At 41.7% G+C, this 12,306-nt stretch overlaps 1 protein-coding gene across 1 annotated transcript in view; it reads left to right on the forward strand.

The window, feature by feature from the left end:
- LOC126100361 (ubiquitin carboxyl-terminal hydrolase 32) overlaps positions 1–12,306 on the forward strand; it is a 228,826-nt gene that overhangs the window by 68,514 nt on the left and 148,006 nt on the right. Inside the window, exons 12-13 of the mRNA XM_049910971.1 lie at positions 6,626–6,769; positions 7,058–7,202. Of these exons, the coding sequence (XP_049766928.1) occupies positions 6,626–6,769; positions 7,058–7,202 (289 nt within the window). The remainder of the gene's footprint in view (positions 1–6,625; positions 6,770–7,057; positions 7,203–12,306) is intronic.

The raw sequence follows: 12,306 nt of genomic DNA on the forward strand, positions 1-12,306 counted from the left end.
AGGCACAGAGAACAATCCGATGAAACTTTGTTTTAAATTTTAGCAGTGACGCAATAAGGAAATGGTCATAAACCATATTTAGTGAGGAAATGTATGTAAGCTTGACTCAGATTATGATGAGGTGCTCATAAGATCGGAAGAAGTAAATGTTGTGTTGGTTGCTGTGGTAGTCAGCACAAAAAAAGAAGAAAGGAGAAAAGTTACAATGGTCAGTGGGAGAAATCCAAAATTATAAGTACAAAACACTTCCCAGTTAATAGAAAACTTTATTTCTAAAAGGAAAAGGAACTTAACTTATTTATTCATGTGCTTCCTTTGCCCCCTATGTGCAATTACTTTACTATGTATTACTACTCGCAGAATGCAGGCTAAGTAAAGTCTTCCTCTTAATCAGTACTGATGCTCTCAAATTCTGTGACTAAACTGGGTTGACCAGCAATGGGCAGCTGGTTAAATCAGCATTGGCAGGGACACTGAATTCTGTCTTCCTGGAGATGCGGACTGCCTGCTCTTTCAATTGGCGCACGGGTCAGCGCCTTCTTGATCCCATTTCACAGCGCTGTGCTGGTCAGCGTGCAGTTGATGTGTTTGGACTGAATGTTCTTCCCCCTGAAAACACCACACCATTGTCCGGTAGGGAGCCATCTTTTGACAATGGGTAGGGATGGGTGGGCAGGAAACTGGGTGGCACGAGGTGCCGGGAGCCACAACTGGGACTGTCGCTGAATCTCTGGCCGTGCCCTTCCCTGACATTAGTCCTGTGCTCTTAGGGGAACGTCGGTCAGAAAACTCCCGACAGGGTGCCCATCCTCTTCCTGAGCCAGTCTGATGAAAAATGGAGAGGATGGCGGCAACAGTGACATGGCACCTGGTCCGCGGTGGCTGGCAGAAAGTTGAGCTGCTGCGACAGTGAAGGGAATGGGACTAGCTACATCGGTTCTGCAAGCATTGCTGAAGAGGCATTCAAGTGTGGCTGCACCAGCCGCATGATCACGGTAGGATGTGAATCTGAGGACAGAAAATCTGCAGAAGAATCTCGCAAGTGAGCAGCATGAATCTGGTTCTGATGGGAGTGCATGAACCCAGCACGACCTTGAATTAAGTACATTCAAGTGCCCAAATTTTGAAGAATTGTTCCGTTCTCCCAACACCTGGCACATCTAAAAAACTCTAAAAAGAATTCATTTGGCAGAAAGCAATACTTGGGAGCATGGGAGGCTCCGTGCACTGTGGTGTATGCAATAACTGGAGCAGCGTTCGGATTGTCATAGGCCTGGAAGCTGTTCATTGTGAGGAAGAGCAGCAATGCTGGCTCTCGTGTGGGAGGTACATAGATCGTTCATCTGTTGCATGATTGTACTCAGGAATTGTTTAGCATGTCTGTTCGATTGGGTATGAAATGGAGCACTGGTAAGGTCAGTGATGGCATTTGCTATACAGAACTGTTGAAAGTCCTTGCCGTAAAGTGTGGTCCGTTGTCTGTGATCAACACATCAGACAAACCTTCCAGGCAAAAAACAGGTGTCAAAGCCTGAATGATACTACACGGCGTAGTAGAGTTCATGGACACTGCAAATGAATATTTGCTAATATTGTACACAATAATAAGACAACGAATGTTTTGAAATGGACCAGCAAAGTCAGTATGTCATGGCAATTGAGACTTTGGCCAAACGGAAAATGTTTGCGGTGTGGCCAACAGATTCCTCAGCACAAGTGTGACACTGTGACATCATGTGTTCAATGTGGGCATCCATGGTCAGCGAAGTACAGTGCCAAAATGCTTAACTATTTTGTGTGTACGATTCCCCAGTGCCATTGGTGCAGCAATCGTAACACATCTTTTTGCAGCACTTTAGGAATAAGCACATGCGATTGTTCATAGTCATCTTGCAATAAAATCACAGCATGCTGGAGGGAGAGGCTTTGCCGACGAGGAAAGTATCGGCACACAAAAGAATTCTGAACGTTTTTCACTGAATGAGGCCAAGCAGTACGGATGTAGAGCAACAAAAGGTTCAATTCAGAGTGTGCTTCTGTGGCCTGTGCAGTTTTGCTATAGTGCAGTGAAAATGTCTATAAAAGTTCAGTGTCTTGTGCATCGATCTGACAAGACAATTCACTTTTGGTGCAGAGAAGAAATGACCATCTATCTGTCTCAGCACACTTTGTAATCTCTCTTGATTTGTCACAATTCCTATTTGAGACACCTAATGAATGTAGTAGAATTGTCACACAGGTGACCTCAATTACCAGTTCTCAAGATTTACTGGACGATATTACCCATGTTCCATGTTTCAAGTACTGATGATAGACACTTTCAAAGGTCGAAGAAATTGTATCCGGCTTTTGGAATGCTTCCTTGGATCTGGCCACTCAAATAAAAGGTTGAGAGGGATTCACCTGTTGTGAGGACAAGGGAAAACGCAGATGAAAGAGGATTTGTCAGGGGTGCCTTTTTTGCTACTTTTAAATGTTTCCATCAGCAGTTCTTTGAGTTATGCCCTCTGGACCTAAGTATTTAAGGCCATTCTGTATCCTTTCTCTTGATACAACTGAAGTGTGCTTTGATTTTATCCATACTGGATCAGAGGTCGTGGTCGTGAAAAAAATATCGGCTCAACCACTTGTTTATAGTGTAAAACACTAAGATTGACGTGTTTCGGAAGTCAAGCTTCCATCATCAGAATAATAGAAAAAAAGTAAAAGAACCTGTTATAACTCGCTAAAATGGAACATGTACAAGGCACAATAAAATTGATAATAAAATTAAAACATCGTGGCTACTTCCCTTGTTGCAGCTGTGTCTTCCAAGGTGCATCTCCACATAGTCGTCAAAATATAAAAAACTCTAAAATGGTGTCTCCTATGGTGTTCAACATCTAACCACATGGCTCTCTCCTCTATCGTCGTAGACTGCCCGTGCGTCTTCGCTGATACCACACACCACGTAGCCAAACAAGACACTGAAACGCGAGTGAGCTCACGCGCAAGTAAACAAGGAAGTCACAGAGATGTCCATACAAACAGATAATGTATACATGTTCCAAGGACCTCATGAAATGATGGTATCCTGCCAATTGCTAAAAATGTAGTTACTAAAAGAAACCAGTGAAATGTTTGAAAAAGTTATTTGTATCACCAGTTAGCTGTTCATTCAGTGTGTTCTGATTAAGCACGCTATGTATCGTAATTTCCAGCTGTTCTAGTAGATCCAGCTTTTTGCCTTTGTCCTGTCTATGTAAAAAATGTGATCCTGATCTATTCCCAACATGGGGTGTCCTGTTTCCCAAATATGTGTGGCTACAGCTGAGTTTTCGAAATTATTAAGCCAGAAAGCATCGCTATGTTCTCTGTAACGTACTTTAAAGGACCTACCAGTTTGGCCTACATAGCTTGTCTTGCACGTGTTACACTGAATTTTATAGACCCCAGCTCTCTCATATTTATCACTTTCCTGCTGTAAATTATTTCTTAGTTTAAATCGCAGCGTATTATTGGTCTGAAAAGCTGTATCAACTTTAAAAGGTTTGAAAATGTTAGCCACTTTTTGCGAAATATCACCGAAGTATTGTATTGTGACTCTCGTAATATTATTTACAGTATTTTTCCTGGCATTCGCGCGCTGTTTCTGTCATATTAATTTATTGACAATGCTTTGGTGATATCCGTTAGCTCTGGCTAGTTGTTTCATGATGTTCAGCTCAGTCATTCTGTCTTCTTCATTCATAGGGACTCTAAAGGCTCTATCTATCAAAGATCTAAAAGCAGAAAATTTCTGGCTATTAGGATGGCAGGAATTATTTTGTATCAACACATCAGTTGTGGTTGGTTTCCTAAATGCCTATCATTTCGTTTCCCAATACTTAGGTCAAGAAATTGCAGTTCACCATTTTTCTCTTCTTCCACAGTGAATTTAATTTTACCGTGTAACTGGTTAAATTTATTTACTATTTCTGCAACTTCTTTTTCTTGTCCATCAATAAGAAGCAGCGTATCATCTACATAGCGTTTGTAATATACAATTTTATCCATTGTGGAAGAAGAGAAATGTGGAGATGCACCTTGGAAGACACGGCTGCAACAAGGGAAGTAGCCACGATGTTTTAATTTTATTATCAATTTTATTGTGCCTGGTGCATGTTCCATTTTAGCGAGTTTTAACAGGTTCTTTTACTTTTTTTATTATTTTTATGATGGAAGCTTGACTTCCGAAACGTGTCAATCTTAGTGTTTTACACTATAAACAAGTGGTTGAACCAATATATTTTTTAACATTAACTGAAGTGTGTTTTCTCAGTTATGTGAGTGTCGGTTACATTTCTGTGCACACAACAATGATTTATTAAGATCTTAGTAGCATGTCTCTGAAATTCATCATCATTGCTGTCAGTCTTATTTGATAAGAACTTGAATAGTGGAGCAGTACTCTAAAATAGGTCATAGTAGCATCCAGGTTGTGGTTCCCTTTACATACAACTCCTCCACCATCAATTTAATGTGTTAGTACCATTTAATATTGCTTTGTAGCATTTAGTTTTGGTACATAAATAATTTACTGGGCTCCAGTAGTTTACCACTGATTTTGTAATTGAATATTCATCTGTGAAATTCCATTCTACAGTCAAAATATTATTTGAGCCAGTCACATATTTGAGAAAGTACTCTATGACATTGGATATTGATCATTGATAGATATTGATGTACGGAGTAAAACTGCTTTTGTAAATAGTGGAACTTGGCATGTACCCTTGCAAATAATAGATGCAGTTGAGACACTGCGTAAGTGAGGAGGGAGATATGGGTGTATCTTGAAATGTGTTGAATCTTTGATAGAAATGTCATAAACTCTGAGCTTACAATATTTTCAAGGGTCTTGCAACAGAGGGATGGTAGTAATATATATCAATAATTCTAAACAGTAGAAACTCCTGGTAGGGATCTCAGCAGTATGAGGAAAAGCTAGATTGCTACTCACTGTAAAGATGACATGTTGAGTTGCAGACAGGCACAGTGAAAAAACACTTTCACATTACCTTTCAGCCAAAGCCTTCTTTAGAAAACACACACACACACACACACACACACACTCACTCACTCACTCACTCACTCACTCACTCATTCATTCATACAAGTGAGCACACCTGAAAGACATACGACCAACTCTGGCAAATTGGACTGGAATGCAACGGTCATGTAAAATGGAACCATCACTCTGGAAGGGGTGGGAAAAGGAAAGGAATAGCAGGGTAGTGGGTGGAGGGAGGGGGGGGGGGGGCAGAGGTGCTCTCTAGGAATAGAGTCTGCACACTCCATCAGACAATGCTCTTCCTTCCCACCAGCCATCCATTGCTTTCCCTTTCCCTTTCTTGGCCCCCCTCCAGAATGATGGTTCCACTTTACATGACTGTTGCATTCCGGTACAAGCTGCTGGAGATGGTGGTCATATGTGCTTGAGATGTGCTCACTTGTGTAAATGATTGTGTGTGTGTGTGTGTGTGTGTGTGTGTGTGTGTGTGTGTGTGTGTGTGTGTGTTTTGTTGTTTGAAGAAGGCTTTGGCTGAAAGCTAATGTGTAAGTATTGTGCATGTCTGCAACTCAGCGTGTCACATTTATGGTGAGTAGCAAATCTGTGTTTCCCTTATATTGTTATCAGTAATTTTAGGGATTTGGAGAGTGTTACTGTTCTTATACAGGAACAGGCACTGATAAATGTTAAAACTTGAGCAGCTGCTGAATTGTAAGTAAACTGTACAAAACATTAGTCATCCCCAGTAGACATCACATTAATCAAAGATTAGTATTACATCAACTAACTAGATAACTATTCAGATTAGTATATGTCTGCAAATAAAAATAATTATTTGATATTTTTTAAATTTATTTTCTATTTTGAATAACCCCTTTTAGAGGGTAGGATAAATAGACATTGTTTCTGCTTCTTTGTTTTCAGCTGCAGGTTCCCTTTGGGCCCACACTACTTCCACTCTTTGAGAATGTTGTTGCCTCTCTCCTTGTGTAAACTTTCTTCAAGTCTTAAGTTTTTCCTGCCCTGAAAGCTTGTCGTTCCTACTGCTTCTGTAGAAAGTGTTCTGATTCTTATGATGTTCATGTTGACTCCCATGTTTTCCGTAAATCTCACATCTTATTTTAGATTCCTGATTGTTTAGTAAGCCAAAGACTTGTTTAGTTATTCTGTCATTATTCATTCTGTATATGTGTCCATTGAATTTTAAAGACAGTCCACTCACATTCCGATATTGTTAGTCAAATATTTTACGTAAATAGTGTGCTACTCACCACAGATGCAAGTACCACTAAAAGGGATACCAAAGCTCCCACAAACTCGGTGTGTAAGGATATGGCATCTTCTCATATACAAACAGAACATTTCGCCTCTTAATTTTTTGCATAAATGAAACAGTACTCACACTTATTTTTTGTGTGTCCTGACAATTCCTTTTTTGTATCATTTAAAAAAAATTAAAAAATAATTTTAGTAAGTGTGGAGTGATTGGTGCAATATGTTTCCCACTGTGTAAAAATTTTCAAAGTTTCTTTTTAGGTATTGTTCAGTGTTTACATATTTGTTTCTGGATCTAAATGATGTTCGATTATACAATAGGTGGCCACACCACTGACTGGAGAGGGTGGAAAGCTAAAAAGGAGTCCCGAACTTGTGCACCCACGTGATTTTGAACTTGTTCCAGACTCTTTGTGGAAGGCCCTTTCACAATGGTATGGAGGCTCACCACCACTTCCAAGACAGGTGAGATATAATGTCTGTGTTCTCAAGTTGGGAAGGGGGATAGGGGAGCATCAGACAAATTAGTTATTAAATTGTTACATTTGCTGTTTCCTGGTAGTTGTTCGCTTACATGAAAAATATTACTATTTTCCACTTAATTCTGCATGCTTAAACAATGATTTTTTTTTTTTTTTTGTATAAGTTAATTATGAATTGTAAGAGTAGTGTATACAGAGCATTGTGTTTCTACTAAGAAATTCGTTCACCATGGAGACAGTTGCTATTCTAAATACATGGTGGACTTAATAGGTGATTCTTCCAAAGAATGGTGAGAAAGAGGAACTGGAGCTGTTTCCACTAAACCTTAGGCTGTTACGGCACCAGTCGCCACCGGCAAGAGCACCACAGGCTTCCTGGTCTGGCATGGTTGGGGGCTATGGTGCTGCTGCCCTCAGTGAGTATATGCTTTGATATTACAATAATTTATTGGTGTCCAGTTGATTATTTTTCTACCACCTTACAAACTACTATGTTTAATCATCTGCTCGATGTTTGTTCTTTCTTTGAAATATAGATTCATACATGTTACTTTTCTGAGAATACTGCGATGTCATAAATAGTGTTAACAATATAACATGTTGACAGAAAGAAGTACTTACCCATATTTACAACTGACACTAGGTATTTGTTTTTATACACTCTGCGGCACAGCTGTGGGCACTCTCCTATGACAACCTGTGTATTTGCCACTTAGAGGAAGCCTTCGTAGCCTCCCAAAATGCCAGACACCTAATGTGGTTCAGGTTCATTCGGATATCTTCATGATCTGGACTTGGGGCCAAGACATCCTAATCTTCATTCCTTCACAACCCCTACACCTTCTCTCCCATCTATTTCACATGGTCCTCCTTAACTAAGTGTGCCATCGTGGTAGATGTTGACCTCCTCGTCTCTGATGGCTCTTCCTGCACCTCTGTGCACATTAAATCTACCAATCACCAACCACCAACATTACCTGCATTTGACAGATGTTCTTTAAAACAAAAAAATCCTTCCCTTACAGCCCGCCCATCCAGGGACAGCATATCTGCAGTGACAAAAGTCCCTTGTCCAGTATGCTGCAGGTCTCACCAAGGCCTGGACAGACGGGCACTATTCCCCAGGACTAGTCCGCAAACATATCTCCCATTCCATTTCCGCTCATTACTCCAATTGTCCTACCATCTCCAAGAACCTCACAAAGCAGTGTCACCCAGCACCACCCTGGACTGGAACAACTGAACCACATTCTTTGTTAGGGCTTCGATTACCTATTGTGATGCCCTGAAATAAGGGACATCCTACCAGAGATCCCTCCCACCTCTCCTAAAGTGGTGTTTCATCGCTCACCCAACCTCCACAACATCCTGGTTTATCCCTATGCCACTCAATCCCATCCACTTGCCACAAGCATACCATACCTGTGTGGAAGACGCTGGTGGGAGACTTGTCCAATTGATCCGCTCAGCACTTCCTGTTCCAGTCCTGTCCCATCAGGGACTGGGTCACCTATGAAAACAGCCATGTCCTGTACCAAATCTGCTACAATCATTGCACAAGTTTTTATATTGGTATGACTATCAACTAGCTGTCCCCCAGGATGAAGAGCTACCACCAAACTGTGGCCGAGAGCAAAGTAGACCACCCTGTGCCACAGTATGAAGGTGAACATAACATGCTTGATTTCAATGGCTGCTTCACTACCCGAACCATATGGATCCTCCCCTCCACTGCCAACTTTTCTGAACTGCGCAGATGGGAGTTATCCTCAACACATTCTATGCTCTCGTAATTATTCTGGCCTCAACCTATGATAACATTCTGTCCCCACACCCTCCACTGAACAATTTCCACCCCTCTGTCATATCATCTCTTCCCCATTCTCATCTCCCACCCTCTTTGTTTGCTGCTGGCCTCTTGTCAGTGCACCCACCCACCTTTCTCCACTCTTCTCCTTTTTCGCTTTGCTTTCTCCACTTCCCTGCCCCACAAACTCCTGACACTATTCTTGTTGCCATTCCAGTCCCTGCACTCTCTGCCAAAGAGCCCCCCCCCCCCCCCCCCCATCTCTCTCTCTCTCTCTCTCTCTCTCTCTCTCTCTCTCTCTCCCTCCCTCCCTCCCTCCCTCCCTCCTCTCCCCCTCCCTCCCTCTCCTCCCCTCCCCAACCTGTACCATGCCACGTAGTAGATGCATTCTGGTCTGAGCTGCCAGAGTTGGTGGTCATTTGTGAGGTGTGCATGCTTGTGTGAATGAAGGCAGTAGCTTGAAAACTTCTGTGTAAATGTCTTTTAATTGTGCATGTCTGCAACTTAATGTGTCGTCTTCATTGTAAGTAGCAATCTTATCTTTTCATACATTGTTGATATTCTTACCTGTAGTTTCCATTGTTCGAGAATAACAACTCAATTGTTTATTGAACGTGCTGAAACATTAAACAATGTGAACAGTACAAGAAATTAAACAAACAATATGTGCAACCAATGCTCCATACAAAGAATTATTATTCATGTTTAGAACAGGTTGAAATGTCTTATATCTCATGTTGTTTTTTCTGTAGTACAGGTGATGTAGGTAAAGTGTGCTAATATCTAGTGTAGCAATACAGCACATAGAATGATGTGTGATGCTTTTAGCTATTTTGTCGTAACCACATAGTAGTGAATGCTTCTTCCGTAGTTGCTCAAAATGAGGTAAGAGTCTAGTGTGGATGAGTGTTTGATCACCAGCATACCTCCCAAGAGCATCTCAAACACGATCTATCTGATTAAAGTCTGGACACTCCATGCACTGAATGAGGACACTCATATGTGAGACTAGTCGCCTGACATCAACACTGCTGTCATGTAGACTGAAATTACCATCTTCAAGAAACACAACAGCCAAACACTTTTTGTATTAGTTTAATTGCACAAATTCTACTCACTGAGTGACACTAGGAGAACATCCCACATAAAAAAAAGGTTTTACTTAAGCAAACTTTCGAAGCCAGTGGATCCTCCTTCAGTAGAAGGGTTGAAGGGAAAGGAAGAGTAGTGAAGGGAAAGGAAATAGACATGTTCAGGAAAAGGGGTGGAGTTCGGAAAAGTCATCCAGAAACCTGGGTCGGGAAGACTTACCGGACGGAATGAGAAGGAAAGGCTGATAGTTGGACTATTCTAGAAGAGATGTGAAAACCTGAGAGCTTCATGGTGGAAGACTGGGTAATATTAAGACAGAGATTACTGCTAAAACATCGTGCATGAGTTAATAAGAATGAAAAGTCAAGTGAATTGTATGTAACATGGGTCGGAGGGGGACGGTGAAAAATAGACAGGTCAGAAAATGAAAGATGTAGAAAACTAAAATGGAGTGAGTAAAGGAGTAATCACTGCAGACAAATGCTGAGATGGAAGAAATTAATACAAATTACGGCCAGGTGGTTTGCAAGAACTGAGGACATGTAGCTCAAGCACCTGTGGAGTTCTAAGAAACTAGATCTGGGGGAAGAATCCAGATGGCACTTGCGGTGAAACGGGCACTGAGGTAATGACTGTCATGTTGTAGGGCATGCTCTGCAACAGGGTATTGTATGTTGACAGTACAGACCCTTTGCCTATGCCCATTCATCCTAATTGGTAACTTGGTGACAGTAAAAGGCCGAACGGTGTTTACATAACACCCAGTGTATGATGTGTGTGATTTCACAGGTGGCTCTCTGTTTAGTAGTATATTTTTTGCCATTGGCAGGGCTGGTATATGTGGTGGTAGGGAGGGTGTATAGGCAAGTCTACCAGTAGTGACGGTCACAGGGGTGGTAGCCATACAGTATGGAGATGGGTGCAGAAGGAGCGTAGTGTCTGACAAGGATATTTCGGAGGTTGGGATGACGATGAAAAGCTATTCTAGGTGTGGCAGACAAAATCTCACACAGAATGGATCTTGTATGCAGGCATGATTTTAGGAAGTTACGGCCTTGTTGAAGTAGCTGATTAATACATTGATGACCAGGAAAATACTGGCTATAAGTGGTGTACTTCTAAGTTGTGTTTTGGGTCAGCAGTACCAGGATTGGATGTAGTGCCCCGGGAAATCTGCTTTTGAACTAAGCTGGTGGGGTAATTACATCCAGATTTTCCGGGTCATCACATCCAATTCGGCACTGCTGATCACTCCAAAAAACAACTTCAGAGCACAACATTTGTCACTCACTATTATCCTGGTCTCGAATGTATTAATCAGCTACTTCAGCAAAGCCATGACATCCTAAAATCATGCTCTGAAATGAGATCCAATCTGTCTGAGATTTTGCCCACCACACCTAGGATAACTTCCCATCAGGCTCTAAACTACTACTGCATCCATCTCCCTACCCTATGGCTCCTACCACTGTGACTGTCCCCACTTCAAGTCTCGCCCTACCCACCCTCCATACCAGTTGTTATGTAAATGCTCTTAGACATTTTACATTGGCATAACTACCACAAAGTTACCAGTTAGGATGAATGGACATAGGCAGATAGCCCATACTGTCAACACGCGATATCCTATTGCAGAGCGTGCTCTACAACATGACGGTTGTGACGTTGGTGCCTGTTTCACCACACGCGTCATCTGGATTCTTCCCCCAGATCTAGTTTCTCAGGACTCTGCAAGTGGGAACTAGTGGTACATGTCCTTGGTTCTTGCCTCCCACCTGGCCTTAATTAGCATTAATTTCTTTCGTCTCGATATTTCTTCACAGTAACTACTCCTTTCTTCACTTCCTGTAGCTTTCTAAATCTTTCAGTTTCTGACCTAGCTATTTTTTGCCGTCACCCCCAACCTCTGCTACACACAATGCACTTAGCTTTTCACTCTTATTAACTCGAACACAATGTTTTAGTAGTAACCTCTGTCTTGCATATTACCTAGTCTTCCATGTTGAAACTCTCAGGTTGTCACATCTTGTCCGGTGCAGTCCCCATCAATCAATCTTTCCTTCTCATCACATGCAGTAAGTCTCCCCTGACCCGGGGTTCTGTCATGCACTGCAGAACGCCAGTCCACACGAATTGTGTGAATTATTTTCCTAATTTTAATCAAACAGTCACCTCCATGATTGGCCAAGTTGTCACTAAAATGCAACATTCTCAAAAGTAACATAAAACAGTCATGGGACATAACTTCGCCAAAAATTGGAGTACTCAGAAGTACATCTCTGGACTAATATTCCTTTATTCTCAACTTTTTAACATGAGCCATGAGAAGCCAAATACCAATGAAGCTATACATTTCCTCAAAACCTGTATTTTTCCAGGTGGATAGTTGAGAACGAACTGATTCCGACATATTTGCCATGTTGTTGTTGTTATGGTCTTCAGTCCTGAGACTGGTTTGATGCAGCTCTCCATGCTACTCTATCCTGTGCAAGCTTCATCTCCCAGTACCTACTGCAACCTACATCCTTCTGAATCTGCTTAGTGTATTCATCTCTTGGTCTCCCCCTACGATTTTTACCCTCCGCGCTGCCCTCCAATACTAAATTGGTGATCCCTTGATG

This window comes from Schistocerca cancellata, chromosome 9 (assembly GCF_023864275.1).
Source record: "Schistocerca cancellata isolate TAMUIC-IGC-003103 chromosome 9, iqSchCanc2.1, whole genome shotgun sequence".
Lineage (NCBI taxonomy): Eukaryota > Metazoa > Arthropoda > Insecta > Orthoptera > Acrididae > Schistocerca > Schistocerca cancellata.